At 33.2% G+C, this 24,095-nt stretch overlaps 1 protein-coding gene across 13 annotated transcripts in view; it reads right to left on the bottom strand.

Moving 5' to 3' along the window:
- The window catches only part of ROBO1 (roundabout guidance receptor 1), a 1,154,664-nt gene that overhangs the window by 126,378 nt on the left and 1,004,191 nt on the right, over positions 1–24,095 (bottom strand). For all 13 annotated transcript variants that reach the window (XM_002761303.7, XM_054248986.2, XM_054248983.2 and 10 more), the window contains one exon: positions 18,597–18,754. In XM_002761303.7, coding sequence (XP_002761349.3) covers positions 18,597–18,754 — 158 coding nt within the window. The remainder of the gene's footprint in view (positions 1–18,596; positions 18,755–24,095) is intronic.

Here is a 24,095-nt window from a genome sequence, read left to right as displayed (position 1 = left end):
TTAATAATTTTGTTGTTGTTTGTCTTTAAGATCCAAAATTTAATGTAGTTAGCTACCAGATAAAAATGTAAATTGTTGATAAATCAATTCAAAACCATTGGCATAAAAACCTATTGATAGAGAGCAGCTTATACTTCCTGCTCTAGTCACCAATACTTCACTTAAATGTAAGAATAAATTCTGAGAAATTTGTTTTTATATATTCTATAAAAATATATATTTCTCAGTACAAATATTTATTTATTTGTACTAATCTCACAAAATAATTTTAAAATTCGATGTATTTTTGACAAAATGATTTTTATTGAAATATCGAAGCAAATGTTTTATTTTAGATGAAATAAACAATAAGCCTCAGCCAAATCACAGTTGTTCCTGGTTAGCAAAGTTTATTAAAGTGTTTTTTATTTATTTATTTTTTATAAAAGCTATTGATTCTGGATTTATTTTCCCAAAATTTTTTACCCCAAAATATAACATTTCCTATTTCATTCTGGTTCACAGGGACCTAAAAGAGAGAGAAAGGGGAAGGGGGAATAGAAGAAACAGGAGGAAGAGGAAATGCATTGTTTTAATTACTTCCCACTCAAGTCTCTTGATTAGATATGATCTAGTTTCACACTGTGAATCCACAGGCTGTCGGGTAAACTTGTCTTTAACTCAAGACCAGTCCAATATGGACTCATAACACAAAATGACAGCACTGGAGCCCAAGATGAAGGAAACTAAGGAAAATAGATTGTATACTAATATTTATAAAATTTTTTTTTCTTCAAGGCTATAAAAAAATTAGACCCAGATTAGTGAGCTTTCAATCAAACTGTAAAAGGTATTTACCTAGATTTTACCAATTATTCACCAGTCCATTCTCAAGCGAAGGCTATTTCATCTTTTGCAGCCTCCTTGAAGTGTAAATAACGTTCCCGGGATTCATATAACAAAAGGATACCGGGGCAAGTACACAGGCATTGTAAAGAAAATATGAGAATGACAAATTGAAAGCAGTCAAATGACCATTCTAAAAATTTCCTGGTGACATAAAAAGGAGAGCATTGCATGGAGAAAAGCCAGAACTTGTTTCAGTTATTTCAACTGCTCTCTTAGGAGTGGAATTGAGAGCAAAAATAGGCAATTAGTATCTCTCCATTGGCATCCCATATTTGCCTGGGCTACATACATATAAGAGAACATGATCCAATTTCATTTGTTTCCTGGTACACTTTACAATACCATTTGAAAACCAACATGAATTCAGCCAGGAGTTTAAACACACTTGATCATCAGAGAAACGCGACAAGACTCACGCAGAAAAAGCAATTATCCCAGTGGGAACACGTGGCTCTCTGCACAGCTTGGTGAGCTGCCAGCTGAGAACATAGGCCTGGGAGAGTCCCAGCCTAGGACTGTGGCAGCTGCATGTCTCTGCTATTTCCATTTCTCCTCCTAAACTTCTCATTTCTTCCTCATGGTGATTTATAAATTGGTAGTTGGCTGTTTGCTGCTGCAGAAGCACACCTATGATAATTTGATTATAGACTACACCAGGAAGAGATGCATTGCTAATTGCAGGCAAGTGGGAGCCACCCTGCAGAGAGACATAGTTAAAGGAGAGGATAATTTTCTTTGTGAAAGTATAAATTAGTACCTTGCTCTCTATCAAATGTATATCACCAGAGAACCTTTCCATGGTTCCTAATTTTAATAAGTAATAATAGAAAGAAGTAACACAGCCCTCTTAAAACACACCAATTTTGCTTCCTTAAGTGTGGCTCAGAGCCCATATGAAGCCTTGGGTATGGCATTTTTCTTCTGGACACCCATTTTCCTGGGCTAGACAGAGGTATGTAGCCTACAGCAATCAGCCAGGAAAGCCCCCTCTAATTTATGGTATTAACCGGGAACAGACAACCTACTGAGAGCTGATGAAATAAAGAGCAGATGAAACAGTGAAGGCTTTTTAGCGGATTCCCCAGGTGCCTGGTTCCCAAGTCGTTAAGACTAGAACCTCGAAGTGAATCCTACAAAAAGGAGGCAATATAAAGAGTGGCTTTAGCCTTTGCTAGCTGTCTTCTAAAAGTAAGAAAGTGGATTGATTTTTACCTCTATGAAAATTCTATGTAGATTACACGGTAGCACTTGGCATTAATATGAAAAATTGATTTAGCTTATAGCTATTACAGTTAATGCATTATTTCCTTCACAGGTCTCATGAAACAATGTCCTGTTGTTTTAAAGGTAAAAAACAGTCTTATGGGCAATTTTCACTTTCCCACAAAACCAGGTTTGCTTTTTATCACCTCATCCAACCATCTGGCTCTAATTCTGAATTTACATACAGTCACTGCTAAAACAGTCTGAAATAAAAATCTAGAAAGGAATTATGACTATACTCTAGAAATAAAGATGACAAATGTTCATAGCATTTGAAGGGAGAAAAGTTCATTTTCAAACTCTTGGCTCTTTTGAGTTACAAGTACACCAGCTGAAAATACTTTGCCAACAATAAATCCCTTTTCCTCTCCGTGAGTTCTTACACTTAGCTCTCTATAGTTTGGTCCAGTGTGAGAAATTCCTTCACTACCAAATGCTTGTTGAGATAAAGCCTTTTCCAGAGATCACATATAAACTGTTACCCTTAAAATTTAAATTAATTGACTTAGATTCTGTAGAAGACTCAAAACCATGGCAAAGTCAAATCAAGGTTGGGTATGCAAGGGATTCCTTGATGCAGATTGGCCAATTTTACTTTACTAAAATACATTTTTATTTGAAAATATAAAAAGCATTTAATATTACTAATTGTAATTCTATGTAAGAAGAAATATCTCTAAAATAGCTATAAATGGAAATAAACACTCAACCACATTCTGAGGTATTTTAATCCCAAAGAGTCAAAGGAAAACAAGAAGAGCTTGCTTGCAAGTGACAAGCTTAACTGATTAATCAGAAATTAGGGCTCATCAGGCCAGGATGAGAGATTCAATAACCATTTGGCCAGTTGCTTCACCCTCCTTTGTTGAACACAAGATTATGCTAGAATGTAGCTTACTCATTTGGCCAACTTGTGCCTCATTGCATATGGAAAACATGTTCAAAACATAAATAACTCCCATATCTTTTAACAACATGCACCCTAACATAAATTAAACTATGTCTACGTACATCCGAAGAGGGAAGAGGAAGCATTAGGCTAACTCCTCAATGTGAGGAAGAAAATATAATCTTAGAAAGACAGGTCTGACCTACAGCTTAAAAAGGAGTTTTCTGGTGAGTTACATTAAACTTCAAAATTATCAACAGGTACGTTTTGCTATTTCCATTAATAATTTCCTAATGATAAACTCATGGACAAATAAGAAATAAAATGCATCCTGACCATTTCTATTTCTATGTTTATTGCTGAAAAATAAATAAAAGAGAAAATCTGTGCAGAGTATTGTGAAAATTGTTTGAAGGGGTATTTATTTGGAAAGTTCTTTCTTAGTCATAAATGGTCCCATTCCATAGCCAAGTTCAGAAAAAGCTAAACGGAAAATGTAACACAAATGGTATTAACTGCATTAGGGGATATCAGTGTTTTACATGGCTCCTAACCTATGTCTAAGTTATAGTGTTGGAATTTTGAACTGAAAAGTCAGAATCTTGTGCATCCTAGGTTGCTTCCATACAAACCTATTTAAGAGTTCCAGCATTTAGGGATGAGAAAGGTTCTGGTAGAAGTTATGTCAGTCAGTGTGAAGACTAAAGAACAGAGTACAGTCAATGAAAAAGGCTTGAGCTGACATTTCCAGTCTCTTCCCTGCATAGCCTATATGTTCTGTGATAGCAAAAACTTTATCCTAGTTTTAACATTTAAAAACACAGCACTTATATAGAAAGTGCACTATCAGAATTTTTCACAATCTAAGAGATTGGATATATAGATTCTTATGATTTCAGTCATCTCTTCTGAAGAAATGCTAAATGTCTTCAAATTTATGTTAAAAGCACACTATTTCATACTGCATTATGGAAGACAAATTCAAATTCTGACCACTCCACGCTAAAATAACAAATGCGTTTAAATTCTCCGGTGTTTCTATAGAAATTTTAAAGAACATAAGAATTGCAAAAGCCTAACATCTAAACAAAATAGGTCCTATGTATAAAATGCCTTTGACAGTTCTTTCTGCAAGTACACAAAAATTACATCAGTGAATCTGTGGTAAATTCAATAAATGTGCCAATGTATTTAAGCAACAATACTATTGCTATTATTTTAATTAATGAGAACTGTGATATACCAACACCAGCTATATACATAGCATTGTTACATGCATTATTTTTAACGTTGAAAACATTCTTATAAGATGTATTTTCCTATATTTTGAATAAAAAAATTAAGGCTCTGAGAATATCAAGACTTGCTCCAGATCATTTGGTAAGTGCACTGAAGCTCATCTACATAGATCCAAAGTAAAGCTTCTATAGACAGCTTTCTTTGAGATAGAGAACAGTGCTTTTGTTTTCTTTGCTTCCATGCCATAAACTACAAATTAACAATATATTTTAAATGTACAGATGCCCTAATTGAATGGCTGGAAATAGGTGCTCTCTGTGGACCTTCCTGAGCATATTAAATTGAAGGTTCCCCCTTCCAGTACACTCCATATTTAAGTCTGACCTATGTGGAGAGCCAACCTAATTGCCATTAGTCCATGTAATTTTCAGCAGAAAAAACAGTGTGCATGCTTACATTTCATATTTCCCTGTGTTGTTTGTAGGATTAATGTTATAAGGTAAATACCACACATACATTTCTGTGCAGAAGAATGGCTCTTCTCTTCCCATGCAAACATGCACTTATTATAATGAATGTTTAAAGTTTAAACAGAATATTTATAAGCATCTCTAATAAAGATGGGGAAATGTGACATGATTTTTTATAAGCGTGATGCATGAAACAATCCAGTGACGTGATAGATCGAGGTGAGAGGTGACACCATGCATGTGAAAATGCTATGAAACAAGACATCACATATTCCTTAGTAAAGTGTACTCTACCCATTCAGAGACAAATGTGCATTATCTTCAGCCAGTATGATACAGATTAAGCTCAACTGCTCTTGAAATGTTCCCATCCAATGATGCTATTAAAGGTGACTTATATGAAAGCCTGTTTCTAATGCGATAGGCCTTTACAGTTTTGCGATCACCTCGATTTGTAAGATTTAAGAAGAGTAAACCTGTACCATCTGGTAGTACTTTTGTTAATGCACAACAGATTATTTTACAAGTGTACAATTTATCATATTATCAAATTCTTTGGTCTTAAGGAGATAAAACTGAAGTGGTCAGATGTTACCAAGAGCTATTTGGTTAAAGCAACGAACCTTTAAACAAAAGAACTGCAGAATCAACATTAGATTGAGGGATATTAGCCTCACCATAAAGCTTAGAATTATTCTTTGAGAGAGAATATTTAAATAAAAGTGATAATGTGGACAACATGAAGAAATACAGTTAATCATCACCAATTATAAATAATGAAAAGGAAATTCCAATCCCTTGTAATCAGATTAAAAATAATTTAAAACTAAAAGGGTTAAGAAAATTTCATTGATTTCTGCATTTTGGACCCTATTTTAAGGAAGAGATGTTGTTTACAATATCTTGTAAAACTAAATGCCCTTTTGAATGGACTATTGGGTTTTTTTAATTACAATTTCTTTTGCTTGATACCAACAGAAAGAAAACAATGCAGTTCATACTATCACAAGCAATCAGAAAAGTCAGCTTTTTAAAAATAGAGAATTTACTAAAAAGTACTGATGTTTAAATATTTTTCCAAATTAAATATAAAATTTATAAACAATTCATTAAGATAAATTCTAAAACTCTATTTAGAGAAATATTTCATCTGATTAAGGGAACACTGAGAATTTAATAAACCATTTAGGACATCATCCTTGAACCCATAAAAAATTGTGCCTTTAATTTGGCAAACTACTTTAACCTATAATTAAACAAAGTGCTCCCTGACAGTAGCAAAATCCCACTAGTCCTTGGCTATTTGGAGAAATTTAATGGCCTGATCAGATATATCAAAGTGCTTGGAAACTGAAGAAACTCTAGCTGTTTGTGTAAGCATATATTATAAGAAAAAAGTAAGAGAAAAAACAACATTTGCATTTCTGCTTTCTATGTTGGGACAAGCTAATCTGAAATTCCTATTGCAGGTTTGTTATTTGACCATGTGTGTTCATTTGTATAGTTTTAATATAGTACTTCCGCTTAATATACTGTGTTGATAATTATTTTGAATTATGAGGTACAACTTTCCTTTTGGCTGATCACTCCAATTCCTGAGATACTTTCTGCTTTCTGGAAAGTCTGTTTCGACTAATAGATCACGGATGCTAACTAGCAGCATGCATCCGTATCAGATTTCGTCTCAGTGATATTCAAGGGTTGGCGGAATTCCATGTGGAAGGCAGCATAGGCAGCCTCGGTGAGGCAGTCCTTTATGTCATTTAATATTACTTTGGCTACAACTAACATGTGGGTGGAACTAGCTTTTGGAAAAGTATTCGAAACTGTTTTGAGTCTGAGTGTGATGGCTTACACCTATAATCCCAGCCCTTTAGAAGAACAACTTGGCAACATGGCTAGATCCCATCTCTACAAAAAAAAAACAAAAACAAAAAAACAATTAGCTGGATATGGTGGCACATAGATGTAGTCCCAGCTACTCAGATTGCTGAAGTGGGAGGATCACCTGCCTAGGAGATTGAGGCTGCAGTGAGCCATGTTCACACCACAGCACTCCAGCCTGGGTGACAAAATGACACCCTGTCTCAAACAAACAAAACCCAAAGACTTGTTTTCTAGGAAACCCATTTGAAAAATAAACCTCCAGAATCATCTCAGGAGATTTAAGAAAATACTAACAAAGAGCATGCAAAGGTCACAGCAGGATAAACTATCAACATTATAGACCGAAACTGAGGACTTTAATTCATACGCAAGTTTATTATACTACTTAGATGAAACTTGAAAATATATAGTATATTGTTTCCCAAAGTCACCCAAGATTATTTGTAGAACAAAATAGAAAATATTTTGTCTGGCAGTCTTTGGTCTTTACTACCTTACCTCTGCATCTAAACATACTTCACCCTCTCTACAGTTTTGAAGTCAGTTTACGTATAGTTACAAGAACTTTATAAGGAATTACAACCAGGTGTTTCAAAGGACCTGACCAAATGAGCATGCAGATTTTACATTACAAAGCCCATAATGCTAAATATCATACTTATTGAGACTCACATATTGATGTAAACCTATGCATCGATCAAAACAGGATATCCTACAGTTTTACAAGGATTTGGTTTTTGGATTCACGAAATACCTAATTCAGAAGGGTTGCTTTAATTTCTGAAGTTAAATATCTCTCACCTCTTCAAGTTGTTAAATTCACAGTAGAATGAACATGAATTGAAAATCAAGACAGGAGAACTTAAAATAACACTTTAAATGAGGCTGTCATCAACAGTCCTCAAAATACTTTCAACTACTGTGGTTTGATTCTCATAATGATGCTCAACAGGCAAAGAAGGTAACATTACCTGTCTATTTGCAACAACTAAAGGACTTGACCAGCCAAGGTCTGGTTGTTAGGATGGTTTCAAAAAACGTGCTTCAGAACTAACAGACCTTTCCCAAGATGGTCACAGAAAAACCTTACTATTTAAATTGCTGCAACTTATTTTCTTTTTTGAATGAAATCATGTACCAACTTCCAATATTCGTTTAAGATATATTTCTATATGTTTGTAATAACATGAAGAATGTACCAAATAATTAATCAAATGAACATACGGCCATCCCCATATCTCTAATGGATAAATAAGCAGGGTAAGTTATTAAACCCTACATATTTAAAATACTACTTTCAATCTTGGTATCAAGATAGGAAATACTGAATTTAGAACACAAAACAAATGGAAAAATTCTATGAAATAAATCCATGAAAACCTTTTTTTGGTGTTTTTTGTTAAGATATATTGTAATCAAATTTAAGTGTCATTTTGGATAGTTGATCCGGTCTAGTCTATCACGGGAAAATCCTAGGAAGAACTCTGATGGTGAGATACTCCACACTAATCCATTATGCAGCTCAGGGTAAATTAATGTGCCTGGCTTCTCTTTTGCCCCTGAAAACAAAGGAACTTGCCTATTCACAATCTCTCAGCTCCATTTCCAAGATTCTGTATCAATATGTCATACTTACAGTAATTGATTTACTCACATAATTAACTTGTGTAATATATCCTCTTTTTAAGCCAATAAAATATGCTTTAGAAAAAGGAAATGGTGTGGATGACGCCCACATCCCATTTTATAGGAGAGTAAGATAAGAAATAGGTAATTGCATATATGGAAATAAAGTTAACAAAATCAAATATATTCAAAACACCAACTATTCATTCCTGAGTACCCTAAAAGACAAAATTTCTGACTTACATTTCCTTCATTTAACACTTTCTCAAGAAACATGTACTGAGCTTTGACCAAAGGACAGACATGAAAAATACAGTTGGCCCTTCATACGTCTTATGTGTATAAGGTAAGTAATATGTAAGTCATCATGTACAATAGATTATAAGAGAAGTGCGTGGTAAAAGGAAAAGGAACAGATAATAGAAAGAATAAATCTAATGTGGGTATTTGGGTGGGATTTTGCTGATGGCTCCTCTGAAGAAGCTGTCTTTGAGACCTCAAAAATGAGTGTGTTAGACAACGGGAGTATAGGAACAGAACATTACAGGTAGAAAAGGACATGCCAAGACTCTGATAGATTGGTACACCAAGCTGTTGGCATGCAGGCTTTTAAATGCACAGGTAACATATGCATAGCAAAAAGACAGAGCAATGACCAAATGCTCACTGAAATTATCTTTATGATTGTATTTTCGTCTAAACCAATTTGTGTGCTAGAAATGAGAATGCCTTACTTATTGCAATCCTTTCAAAAGAGTGACTGGACCTCACAGGTGGGTGTGAACTGCTTGGCTTTCTTTTTTTCTAGTTTCAGGGTCCAAACATGATGAATGTATGTGTAATTATTTAAATGAAATTGCAAGTTTGTGGAAAGTTTCAGATGTTCCTTGGGAAGAGAAACCAGCCTTTCTCAACCAACACTTTACATCTGAATCACAGAATTTCTCAATTCCCCTAAGGATAATACATAATTTAGAACTGTTTTAAATGCAAGAGAAAAAAAAGCTGACTCATTACACATAGTGAATGCCTTTAGGGCATTAGGACAGATTTCTTCCATGGAATAACCAGTTGATGATTGCATTGCCCAATAAAAGTATGCATAGAACTTGAATCAGTTTCTTAATTTCAGTGTTAGTCTAAATACTTTACTTACTCATAATGTTCAACCAAATTACTCTCGGTGATTCTGTGGCAACTGAAAATTCTCACAGTTGTTAATTAGATATAGATAGAAATTCAGGCAGAGGAGATAGAAAGCTGGATCCTCTCTCACATACATTTGTATTTTCTTGCTTCTTGAAGAAAATTGGAATTGTTAAGGCATGAGTAGTTTTGGATTTTCCTTTTCTATCAAGATTTAGATGACTGAATATATTTGGAGTTCAAATAGGTATACTAACAACAATAATAAAGAGAACACCCATTACTAATATGTATTGAGTGTGTCACAATTTACAATGACATTTAACATGCATTTTCTGGCTGAATTCCCTCAATGATACACTGAACAAGTCTAGGTATGATCAGACAATTCATTTCACAGATGGGAAGAATAAAATTTATAGAGAGCAAATGTATTCCAGAAGGTCATGCATTTAATAGGTATTGAAACCCAAAATTATGTGATCTTATGATGCCGAAGCCTATGCTTTGTTCTGCTCATCCCCAGTGTTTCAATTATTAAATATAAAAATTAAGATAGGAAAATAATTATTTTTAATTCATTTATTCAATTCAATAAATGCTATAATAGAGTTGTATTGAATTAACATATTTAAATCCCACACAGAAAATTTATTTTTGAAAAGAAATAGAATACCTAATGTGCACTGACACTTTATGCAAGATGAACCTGAAAAAAAATCTATTTCTGGTTTACTCCTCTGTTTTCCTTTGACCTTCGCACAACAGAGCTACGTATTTATTTCGCAGAAACAGAAATTTAACTTCTCAGGGAAAAGGGGCTTTAAGACATCAGCTGTATTAAGTATGTTAATTTCCTCTAGGGGAGAGGAGGGGAAAAGGAAGCAAAGGACATTGAACAATGAAAGAAATTGGAAGACCAGACGAAAGCACTAATCGAAGGAAGGGAGGAGAAGCAGATGGCGTAGGAAGGAGACATGTGGGAATTGGGGGGAAAGGAAGCAATTGGCAAGGAGTGGGCTGAATGCCAAATTTGTGAAGGATCTGAAGGGCACTGGGGATTTGGATGGGATGTGAGTCAGCTGCTTTTTACCAAAATATCACACCAACAATGGAAATCAAAGAAACTTACAAAGACACACAGGAAGCAGAAAAGGACTAGGAAAGGACTCGATGACATACTCCATACTCCATTCTAACAATTTTGCTTCGTCAGCATGGGAACGGGAAGTGTTAAATAGTTATTTTTGTGTTCATTTTGTTTTGTTTTTTACTGCATGAATAAGTTGTTCTCCTACCTTCATTACTGATTTTCAAATATTTAACTTGCTTTTGAAAGAAATGATACATATAAAACCTTTCTATATATGTTTAGCTATTTTTTACTTACCTTATATAAAAATGATTTGCTATTTAAGGCAACTCATACCAAAAAACAATTCATTTAAACCATCTAGAATTAGAGTGACCAACTATCCCCATTCTCCCAGAGCTGAGTCCTGAGAAGAGAATTTTCATTTCTAACACCAGGACCATCCCAGGCAAACCAGAGTGGTTGATTTTCCTATGTAAGATAAAAATCTTTAGAAAAAGCTACTAAATATACTTGTTCAACATGTTAAAGCATACTGATGCTGTGAATTTATTTTAGACATTTTGCAAAGAAGATGGATAAAATCTTAATTCAGTTATGCATTAAATAGATAAAATGGAAAAATATAATTACTGATTGGATTATGGCTTTGATGAAAACAAATATAAACAAATTCTTTGCACATCATCTAAATGATTTTTTCAATCAAGTGAAAGCAGTTGTAGATGTAGAGAGTATCTGTGACATGCGACTTTGAGGACAGTAGGAAGAAGAATAAACAATTCCAGCCTAATTTATCTCAAGGAATAATATGTCATTCAAAAATGCTTAAGTCACAAAGGCTCATACCAGCTAAGAATTGCTTTTCTTTTCTTTTCTTTTTTGATATGGAGTCTTGCTCTGTCACCCAGGCTGGAGTGTACAGAGGTGACATCACAGCTCACTGCCACCTTTGCCTCCAGGTTCAAGTGATTAACCTGCCTCAGCCTCCCGAGTGGCTGGGACTACAGGCATGTGCCACCATGCCTGGCTAATTTTTTGTATTTTTAGTAGAGACAGAGTTTCACTGTGTTAGCCAGGATGGTCTCAATCTCCTGACCTCGTGATCCACCTGCCTCAGCCTCCCAAAGTGTTGGGATTACAGGTGTGAGCCATGAGCCTGGCCACCGGCTAAGAACTTTGAGCATGAAATGATGAGTGTCTTTTAAGCTCTTCTTCTTAATATAATGAAATACTTCAGTATAAATGACAAGCAAAGTTTATCATGAAGAAAATAATTCTGAAATTTCAGAACTGAGTCTAGGCAGAGCTTAATATTTATACTGTGTTGCTAATGTGTTAGTTTTTACTGTATTTTATTATATCTATACCAAATCCCCCAAACACTACATTAATAATCCTTTAACTCAATTTTTTATTTGTTACAGAATATCTCATAATTGCTTACTTTTTTCAATAGTAACTTTTGTAATGTGTGCAGCTGACGATATTAGAACCTGGGTACTTCACGATTTGGACGGATAACTACAAAGCATATTCAGTTGAGTAATTTACTGATTTATAATATCCTTTTCAACATAAATCCTGCTTTTCCTAAATGCCAAATGATGATAGGTTGTCTTCTTTAGATAACCTCTAATATGTTTTTAGGTAAGACTTCTAGTCTTCAGAATAAAAAAAATTAGGTTATCTGAGCTATAATGTTTGGCCAAATTTGACCATTTCTGTGCCATATTTTCTGAAACTACTCAACTTTTCAAATTTAAAAATATCTGCTATGTTATATATTTCAATACTGAACATAATATGAACTAGTTCTTGTATAGCCAAACCCCAGTTTCAAGACCACCGTAACTTCCATTGTGTGAACTACTCTCTCCAAACCTTGATTATTAAAGACAGTACTTCATAGTGGAAATTAAGAGATGCTGTCATCCTGAGTCTAAATTTGCACTGACAGCACAGTAGAGTTGTTAAATACGTTGCAGAATCTATGGCACCCTATAAAAAATGCGATCAGTGAAAATAATGCAAGTGCTCCTTTGGTGGCCCTCTCTTCTCCCACCAGCCAATTTAGATGTAATGACTGCATTAGCAGAACTTTTAGTATGTATTGGACAAGATTGTTGTCAGGATTAAATGAGTGAATATACATGAAGTACTTGTAATAGGGCCTGACACACAGCAAGCACTATATTATTTACTACCATCATCACCATCACCGTCTTCTTCTTCATGAGACCAAATTAAAATATAAATGTAGCCTAATGTAAAGAAAATAGCTTAGGCATTGGGTTTTCAAGTGGGTAAAATGAGATGATATAAATCATCTAACACATAGCAAGTTCTTAGTATGCAATAGCTATTGTTACTATTATCTCTAAAAACTGACATTTATTTAAATTTTAATTTAAATATTTTTTTATTTTCAGATTTAAAAAGAAACTTGTTTTCAATTCACTTTCATGACAGACGTATGCAGAAAAGCTAAATACAAGGCCTTCAATCCTAACTTGTAACATTCAGTAAATATATATATCATACATACTACATAGCAGATATTAAAAATTTACTATTGTTTCTGTAAATGTTCATTTACTAATATAAAACAAAATTACTACTTATCAATTAGCAGATCTCATATAAATACATAAAACTATCATTTTTTGTTAGAATACTGCTATTAATATATGATCTTATTTTTATCATATATTAAGATAAACTATACAGTTGGTCTTATCTCATCAGTTATCACCTAGGTACTATTGGATAGCTTAATATTTTCTTTCATAAATACATTTGTTTTTATGCATATAATAGTCAATAAGTCTTATTTACAAGCTATCCTCCATGAGAGATCCATTTCATCTCTATGCTTGCAATTCCTTCAGTTACCACCAGGTGGATGTTCAATTTATGGAAATCTAATAGAGAGTACGAGAAACATGCCTGTAATTTGGTGCAATTGTCTGTGACCCAAAGGAACTGTGCTAATTTATAACAAACTTACGTTTTCACTGAGATAAAAATATTAAAATTATCTATGAAAACAAATATAGAATAAGTGACAATTTTTTAAACAATCTAGAGAAAATATTTGTGATGTCTACTTTAAAATTTTTAAGTTTTTCCTTAATGTAGAAGGCCATTTTGGTTTTTAGATTGAACAAAATAATTATTTTTTTCAATACTTGGTTATTGAATAAACCAATCTTAACATTTTCCCAATCTTAACATTTTCTTTTTTCCACCCTAATAAAATATCTTGAACTTAAATACAATATTTCTAAAAAGCAGTGAAATTTTTAAAAATCTCTTTTGTGAGGTATTTTCATAGACATCCAAAAGAAGACTTCAGCCCTCCTCTGATTCATTTGTATGAGAAAATTTCATTTATTAACAATGATAGGTATGATTGATTCTCAAATACATGAAGTAAATCAATGTAATCCAGCCTGCCAGTTAAACTACTTTTATTTCTAACTCTAAATATAAATATTAATGTCTGGAAAACAAAGAACACTGGAGATAAACATTGTTTAAGGCCTCTTTCAAATGATTCTAAGGAATATGTGCCAAAAAAGTTCTAAAAGACTCCTCTATCGTGTAAGAGAATAAAAAATGTTATTTATGTATTCCTGGTTTATAATCATCAAGGATCTAAACTTTGGCTCAGAATCCAGGTTAATGTAAGAAGAAATGAATCAAGAACATAAAAAAATACAGGTGCAGCTACAATTCAACTACATATTTCCCCTTTTTGTAGGGTGTGTCTTTGTTCTCACAGCTGGGAGAGGTGTACTCTAAATTTGCAACAAAGAAAGCCACCACATTAAAGAACTCTAGAAATTCCTATAACCAAAACTGTAGCAATAAGCATGCAATCTTCAATTGCCTTTCATAAAGATATTATGTGCTTTAATCTTCTGTTCATCTGCACTCAGCACATTTGGCAAAGTACATTAACAATAAAGATGAAAACACTCATTTGAATATAAAGCTTAGGAAAGAAGAATCACACGCGATGAATAATAACCAACATCTTTTAAGAGTTTATTTTCACTATTGAAAAAAGAATTGGAAATAATGTCATGTGTTCTGTTTGTGCTGTAAGTTTTTGTTTTAATTATTCAATTTCAGCTTTGCCTAAAGGAAGAAAATAAAACAAAAACAATTATGATCTAAGTAAGATCAGTGATTTTGAACCCAAACTGCTGATTTTCAATGTATTCATTTTCCCAAATGTATAAATGTGCTTTTTACCTCTAGTGTTTTATCAGATCCACAGTCCTAATTTATACAAAACACACAGATGGTCTTAGAAATAGTAAAAGCTTCAGATGTTACAACTTCCTAGCATATGGAACACCATCATGGATCATCATTTTGGCAGCATGTAAATGATTTAAAAGTTATTTATATATTAACATCCTGGCATCATTTCATAGTCATAGGATTTTACAACTTTAAACTATTTGATTCCTTATTGTAAGTGGTTCCTACACTGCTTAGAAGCTACTGATGGCATGGGGGAACTGGTGCTCTTCAATTAAGAGGATAGCATTCCCTTAGACAGCAAAAGCAAATGAAGATTCTATAATAAATTAAACATTTTGGCATAAACCACAAAATGTCATCTAGTTCAATATATGATACATCAGGGAGTTCCAAGAAGTTTTTAAAAATCAAATTTACTATAGTTATTTTAAACTGTCCATGTCACAAAAAAATAACACATACACATACACAGGCATACACACAAAATATAACCTTTAAAATTAACTGAGATCTTTCAAAATGCAAGACTACAACCACCATTAATTTTTTATCTAGCGTATGGAATATGACATTAAAAAGAGATGTCTATGCTCCATGTTTAGTTTTGATCTTTTCAGTCTGTCTTGAACTGGATCAATGAGGTTTTAACCCCCACCACTCCCCTGAAATAGCTCTTTTCAAGGTCATTCATGATTGCTCACCAAGTTGTTAAATCCAGTGGTGAATTCTTAATCCTCATTATTACTCCATCTACCAGCTGCAATTGACTCAGTCACCACCACCTCCTTTAAACCATCTTTACTTGGCCACCCTTCCAGTTTTCCTCCTTTCTCAGTGACTGCTCCCTCTCAGTTTTCCCCGCTCTTTCCACCTCTTCTCCGTGAGAACTAAGCGTTGAACTGCTTTTCTTTTCTATCTGCAATCATTCCCTTGGTGATTGCAGTCTCCTGTTTTCAAATAACATGTAAGCACCGTTGACTCCCATGTTCATTTAGCTACATGGCTAAAAACTCCTCAGTGACTTAATGCAAGAAATATTTATTTCTCATTCATTTTACATGTCCATCTTGAGAAGACAGATGTGTGGGATAGAAAGTTCTACACAGAACTCTCAGGGTGTCTTCCACGTTGCAGTTGCACTACCTGAATAAAACTAGCAGCTTCCTTGGTTGCAGAGTGCTAAAGACAGTACTGGAGGATTTAAACCACTGGTATTTAATTTCTTTCATATTCACTCGCAACCCATGAAGCTGAACAAGTCAAACAGGACTGCCGGACAGCAAAAAAAGCTGGGAAGTAGAGTCTTTTATCTGGCCAGGACAGGAGAACAGCATAGTAATGAGAACTTTTATGTCTGACATAATTTACTTTTTTCACCAACCTCAACCTCAATTCTGAATTTCTGACTCATGTATCCAACTGCCTATTTGACAATTATCCTTGGATACTGAATAAACATTTCAAAATCACCATGTCGAAAACTAAGCTCCTGATACTTCCCTACCCAAACCTTCCCCTACAGTCTATGGCATCTAAGATAACAGCCTCTATACCTTTTCAGTTTGCAGACCAATTAATTAGGAGGTTCTTAACTTTTCCTTTCTGCTTACAAACACATCCAGTCCGTTAGCAAATTCTGCTGACTGTTGCTTTGTAGCATTTTCATAATCTAGCCACTCCTCACTTCCTCCCCTCCTAACAGCCTGGTTCAAACCACCATTTGTCTCTTAGCCGGATTACGCTGAAAGCTCTCCATGGGTCTCCCTGTCTCTAGCATTGCCACATTTCAGTGTGTTCTCAAGACAGCAGAGGGTATTCAGCAGAAGCTTCCCACCTTACTTAGAAAAAAAGCCAAACTATCTACAACACCGTAAGAGCCCACGCAGTTGGGGCATTATTAAATTCATAGCCTTTTTTAAAAGGCTATTCCCCTGATGGTATCTCCTATACATCTTTACTCATTCTGTTCAACCAACACTGATTTTTTACTCTTTAGTAAACGTGTTAAGTATACCCCACCGTAGAGTTTTGTATTTAATATTGTGTGTGCCTAAAACACCATTTTTCAGACACTTGTACAGTTCATTCCATCATTTTTTGAGGTTTTTTTTTATGTGAGGCATTGTCTCTGATCAGCTTATTTAAAATTTCCATCCTACCTGAACCCTAATAAATTCATCTACCTTTTGATGACTTTTATAGGTCTTATTATAGTTTAACTTACTGTATGTTATGTTTAATTATTTTGGTTTTATCTATATACCCTTCCTCTGTTTTTATAGGTTTTTTTTTTTTTTACAGTTTAGCTTGCTGTATATTATACTTATTTAATTTGGTTTTGTCTGTATACACACTCATAAAATGTAAGCTCCAGTAGGATCTTCACTGAGTTTTGGTAAAGCCACATCTCCAGTGCTAAGAATTTTGTCATTAATTTGTATTAAAATGAATAGGTTATAAGGAAAGGCATGAGGGATGTCTGAGATAATAATGGGTTTAATGTTTTCGAATCAAGAAGAAAGGAAAAGGGGAATTGCAGATAATGGTCATGAAATGGTCTAGAACATATTTTTTAAGGGCAAAATATTCTCATCTTCATTGTACATTAATCCAAAAAGGAATCTGTTATTGGCAAGAAGAGAACAATTTGTTTCTTCACTCTATTTCTCCCATGGTGCTTCTTGACTTCATTAGCAAAAACTGCTCTTTCCACATATAGTTTCTTTTGCCACGTGACTCTGTAGCACCTCTTATAAGCAGAACCAGGTCATCCTCATCCCAAAACCAGGAATTACAGAAATCCTTTGGGAGACTCATTCTAATTCAGAATTACATGAAAAAATGCTTAATTTTCTTTCAAGGTCCCTAAAACTTTGTTTAACACAAACTTCTCTACTTTTCTCGCTATTAATTTTGTCCAAGCTAATCTACTAACTGGTTGTTCAAAAATAGTGCAATTAGTAAATAGGCTTGTGCAGTCTGCGTTATGACTTTGCTCTTGTACATCTTCAGTGGTGACCTTTTCCTCACACATGCATTCTCCTAGGGAACTTTAAATCTTGGCCAGCGAATTCACAATGGACAGATAGCAGTGCGTGCTGAACAAAGAGAATTGTAAAGGAAAATACTGAGCAACCACAACATCAACGGTGTTTCAGATGCTTTATCAACACCATACAAGACAAAACAACAAAAAAGTCATATAGAATCACTATTGTCAAGAAGAAAATGCATCATGACTTTGTAAAAATCACATATAAGTCCTTAGAGCAGGAATTTGAAATCCAATAAGCTCGTCATATGACTTCATTTTATATTGAGATAAATTCATCATTAACTGCCTTTCAAAATAAGATTTATTTTTCAGAAACAATATGGAACGCTATAGATAGAACAGAAAAGCAACTTTAAAAATGAGAAAAAAAATATAAAAAAATCTTGAAGTGGCTAAGGGCCCTTCTGGAAACATACTATATAACAGATCTTCTTTAATAAACAATTTTTATTGTAACACATGGAAATTTTATAAGCCCTGAGTTATGATGATAATTAAGTCATACATAGAAGTGTTAACTCTGAGACACTAAAATAGGATTATAGTTTTTCTTTCACTGATCTCTAAACACCATGCATTTTCCTCCCTTATCTTCATGTCAACACAGAAAGAATTGAAATATACTTTTTAAAAGAAAAACTGAATATGGGAGCTGCTGCAAGCCTTTATTTAAATAACCTACTTCATTTTTCTCTTTTATTTTCAGTAAAGATACACATAGTTAGACCTACAAATGTCCCTGCTGTTGAATTAAATACTCACAGTTATTCTTTCATCTTTGTCATCCAGTGGAGAGCCATCTTTCTTCCATGAAATGGTTGGCTCAGGATGGCCTCGTGGAGGCTGGCATTCCATTACTGCAGGCTCTCCTACTGCAACCATGACATCCGAAGGATTCTGTCTGAAGTCATCCCGAAGTACTGTAGGAACAAGTTTAAATCATTATACTCAAAAGTGATATATACCGTCCTAATCTCTGAACTTCAGCAGGAGACATTCATTATAATTACAGTAAACTACCAGCAATAGCTCTTGCAGTACAGCTTCAAGAATCTATATCCACTTACAGACATCTGCATTTTAATAAAGATATTTGGCCTTAAGCATACACAGGAGGGATAATTTGATATTCTTCAGAGGCCAGCAGGTGAGCATATTCCGCTGCTTAGTGTCCTCACAATTAGCATTTAGCTCATCTTTAACTTGCCTTTCTTTTCTGCCTACTGCCTATGTTTTTCTCATCCATGTGTTAATGAATATAACTGAATCCTCTTTTTATCTATATGATGCAACAGGATAATGCTTTCTATAATTAAATGAATTACATATACATGTAAAACTAAATATTAAAAGAAAAAAAGAAGATACTTCCAAGTGTGAATTTAATTGAGATACATTTTGTAAATATTTTAAATTAATGTATAAGTCACATAATCATTATAATTTAAATATGCTCATTATTAAAACTTTAGACATATCTGCAAATCCACCACACTGAAACTCATTGTGTTTTTCCATGATTATTGAGAATGTTAGAAAGCACCAATACAGATAACAGCAGTGCTACCAACAGCATCATTTTTTTATGTTTTATGTTTTTGTTGTTTTTTGGTGTATATTATCTCATTTAATCCTTAACTTGTTCAGAATAAGAGACTCTATTAACTCTACTTGTACTATTACTATTAGTCCCATACTGAGGAGGAAGAAACAATTCACTATTGCAATCTCAGCTAGATGCTAATATAATATTAACACACTGTAAAACAGGCCATATTTGTAACTGTTAGAATTAAATGTGGAAAAGAGACCAAATATATATTCCAAAAATAGTTCATATAGTAAAATTGTTCCTAGTATCTTGATATCATCAAGAAATCATGAATTATTTGACATGTTAGTCTTAAATACAACTCTGTTGTATATCAGACATGCAATCTTGAACTTACTACTTAATACTTTTGCTTGCCTATTCCCCAAAACAGGGATGGAGATATATAATTCAGTACAAAGTCCAGTAAACAGTTATCATTCCTCCGTCCTATTTTCCTTGATCTGATGTGTTGATACAGTGTGAACTCTGTGGGTAACCTAATTTTACATGGTCCTTATGATATTTATTAGTATGTTAAGTGCATAGATTTGGATGGACAAATGTTATTTATCTTTTAAAACCTATTAAATTTTAAAAAGCATATTTGATATTATAGCTTTGTACGGGAATGGATGTCTTTTCATTCCCCTGGCATTTAAAAATGCTTTCACGGATGAAGTACTACAATGTAAAAAACTTATGCTCAAGCTGTTCTTCCAAAACTCACTCTTAAACTTTGGTTTCAAAACCTCAAATAAGTTTAAGAACTTACAAAAACCTGTATTTTTCTCTTGTTTTTTAAAAGTCTTCCTTCCTCAATTCCAAACAAGTGGATGTATACATCTAAGTAAGTTATCACATCCGTGAAAAAAATCCCCCTTTTTTAATCTGAATATTGCCACAACTTGGGCACAGCATGACTATGTTAATATTTGGAAATTACTGCTTCAAAGAGAAGACTTTTTTTCTTATCTTTGGAAAGAACAGTAAAAGGAAAAGCAAAATAAATCTGATTGCACCAAACTGTTTAAATTCTAACTTCAATTCTATTCACTATTAATAAAACATGTAGACACCAAGGTAAACCTCGTTAAACTGAATACTCCAGCTACTGTTACCACATAATAAAAGAACAGAGTATGAAGAGTTTCATTATTTATAAGCTTATATTATTATTAGGTGTTTAAGACGTAACAAAAATAAAATGTAAGGCTTGTAGAAAAAGCAAATGAATTGATCTTGACAGGCAGTATGTGCCTTTGCAGGATCACATTATTAATCAAAGATAACACCTCTGAAAAGTTTAACACCTTCGAAACACCCCAAAGTAAAATACTTTTCAAATAGAGGTAAACAATATGTACAATTTTTCTATGTGGCAACCTTAAAGCCAATTTAGTAATACTATATCTTATTTATAAACTGAGATCATGTCTCAAATAAACCAATGAATAATAAAATCTCTTGCAGAAATATCAAAGGTCTAAGCCAGATAAATCAAGTTTTTTTCACATTTATTATGGTTTTAGCCTTTTATTTTTAGAATATAGAATGAAAAACTAACAAAATGTAATCCATTAAAAATTTCTGCTTAGATTATGCTCATGTATTATTTTTGCAGCTGTAAAGCATAACATTTTAGTGTTGCCTATGACTATGGGATATTCTGTATAAAGTTATGAATTCAATATTTTTCTTCTCTCTTTTAAAACTAATTTTTCTTTCTCATACTTATCCCAAAGATTTCCTTTTGGGGAAAAATAATATGGTGTCACATTGTAAAACTACATCAAACTAATAGTTAGGCTGTCCTGCTTTCAAAATGCATGTGTATATTTAAGTCATAACAGTAGAAATCAAATTCAGATTCACAGCATTTTGATAGAAAAACCAACAGCATCCATAAGTATTCCAAGACACAGATCTTTTGAAAAGCTTCTCCTTTAACCTTTCTATTAAGCAAATACATATTTTCTTGATTTGAATTGTGTGAAAATTTTAATTTGTAATTGTCAAAAAGTTTAATATTAATTTGAAAAGAGCAAGTAGTATATTAGTGTAATCAAATAGACGTCACCTAACAAGGTATTAAACCAGAGTTCCCCCAATATTGTAACAATATCATTTTTTTCATATTTGTGTAGTTTTATGGTATATGTACACTGTAACACATATAATTTAAATCAACAGCTTTTCATTTTTTTATTCTTTTAAATTAGAAAAACCCTAAGCTTCATTGAATATTTGAATCCTAGAAGGTTTTTTTTTTTTTAAAAAAAGTAGTTCACAAATTGTACAAAACATAACAAAGCATATAATCACCTACTTTTTGAAAACTTTACATTAATTTTAACACAATTCTCCAAATAAGTAAACATGTTTTCAGAAAAGAATTCTAAAATGCAGCAGTGTCTTTGCAACTTATCTGGGTAATGTTAAGAAAGAAAGCAAAGCAGAATATTAAAAATTAAACAGAAACTGTTCCAAGTAATGTGGAGGCTTTATATTTGCACAACAGTCTTTAAATGCATTGTAGGACATTTTAGAACTGAAACATAACATTATAGAATGGGCAGAGGTCTTAGACAACACATAATCCATCCCGTAAACACAAACAATCAGGTCCCAGGAAGCTTTGCTTGTGTTATTCATGAGAAGGGGACCAGAAGAAAACCTAGGTATTCTGATTCCCAATGAAGTGGTTTTTCTTTCTTTCTTTGTCTACCATGTCACTATTGTACTGTAAAAAGACAACTGCTCTACCTAATCCATTTTATTTCCAATAAATTTACTTCATTATTGCAAAAGGGTTGACTTATGGTGATTGTGCATCACTGCGTTAGTCTCACGACTATCCAATCTTGGTAGGCTCAAGTGCTCCTCAAGTTAAAGATGAACAACTAATCGTGAATATTTGTGAACTACATACAATGCCTTTACCTTCATGAATTATAGAATATCAGTGTGCTTAGATGCCTGATAGATATGTGATCCACATTTTTTTGTCTTAGAAATTAATAAATTAAGGCTCCTCATGGGGAAAGGATTATGCCACATAAATAATAATAATAATAATAATAATAAAGTCAGCAATATAATAAAGATGTTAGCAATGGCTGATGCCAATTGAACACTTACTGTGTAAGGAAGCATATTAAGTAACAACTCATTTATTTCTTATAATAAACCTATGATAAAGTGAATGCATTGGTTTTGATTCACAGATGAGGAATTTGTAGGATATGGCAGCCAAGCTAGAAGAGAGGTTTCCAATATGTAAAGAACACTTCTCTACCAAGTTGTCTGCTCATCTGGTCTTAACACAGTGCTCATAATTCTAAATACATAAGTATCATGATATAATTAATATTTCAGACTCTTTCTATTGTAACATAAGTGAGAAATTTCCCTCCTGACAATCATATGGCTATGTTTGAATATATTCTGCATTCCTGTGTTTTTCAGATTTTTTTTCTTGGAAGAGAACGAATTCTATTTCATCATTCATAACACATATGACATGCGAGTTTTTATCAATGCTTCCTTTCTTATTTCAACCGCAAAATGATTGAAAAAAGCTGTATGATAATAAGCATTTTAATTGAAAATAGGCAATTTAATTAGAAGTAGGTATCTTGGGAAAAATAGGGGAAGACATTATGCAGTCCTGGGATTTATCTTTTCTACTTCCATTGATAAAGACTACTTTATCAATGAAACCTTGCAGCAAATAGTAACCTCTTTTCAAGTAGAAAAAAAAATACAATGAAATCCTTAAATAATAAGGTAAATAGGAGGAGAAAATAAAGAGGAGGCAAAGACAACTCTATAAATGCTCAGTAACAACCTGTTTCTGTTGCCATGTACCAATTTAATTGTTTTCAGAATTTCTAATCACATACCTAGCCTTTCATTTTGAGTACAGAATACATTACTTACTTTTATGATACTCCTAGTTCCCTGTGTAAATACCAACTTCATGATGATATAAATAAATGTAATTTAATATCAAAATAACTATCATTCTTTCATTTAACACATCTGTACTGAGCATATACATTGTTTCTGGCAGCTATACTGTAACTCTTGTATCCTGCAGTGAAGTATACCTCAAATGCTGACGTCATCAAACAACATTAATATTCACCTTTTTGGGAAGGGGTAATACAGTAGGATCTTAATGCTGGTTATTTTGAATTAACAGATATATTTTGAAGGCTGGAGAGCAAGGATATCATAAAGTCAAACTATTTGCATTCCTACTTTTTAGCTGCCGACATTGCTCAGAAGAACGAAGTGTTGTTCTTTGTACAAAAGTGTGAAAAATTTCTTACTTTTCTTAAATAATTCCAAACTTTAAAAAGATTCCAACAAAAAGATAAATGTACAAAAAGATAACCCATTGAAGAGGAAAACTAAAATGATAACATGTAAAATAATATTCTATCAAGCAGCATCTATCTTACAACACCATCTTCTAAAACTAAGGAATTTGTTTCTAAAAAAGATGCATGCAAACATCAATTCTATATAAAGTTATGGTTTTATCATAACTGTTTCCTAAATAATGTATTTTTAATTTTAAAAACTTGACATTAAATTTATCTAGGAATATTCTATAATAATTATGTGATCTTCAACTTGTATTTTTCTTATATCATGCAACT

This window comes from Callithrix jacchus, chromosome 21, assembly GCF_049354715.1.
Source record: "Callithrix jacchus isolate 240 chromosome 21, calJac240_pri, whole genome shotgun sequence".
NCBI classification, from domain to species: domain Eukaryota; kingdom Metazoa; phylum Chordata; class Mammalia; order Primates; family Cebidae; genus Callithrix; species Callithrix jacchus.
This window is presented reverse-complemented; position numbering and strand designations above follow the sequence as displayed.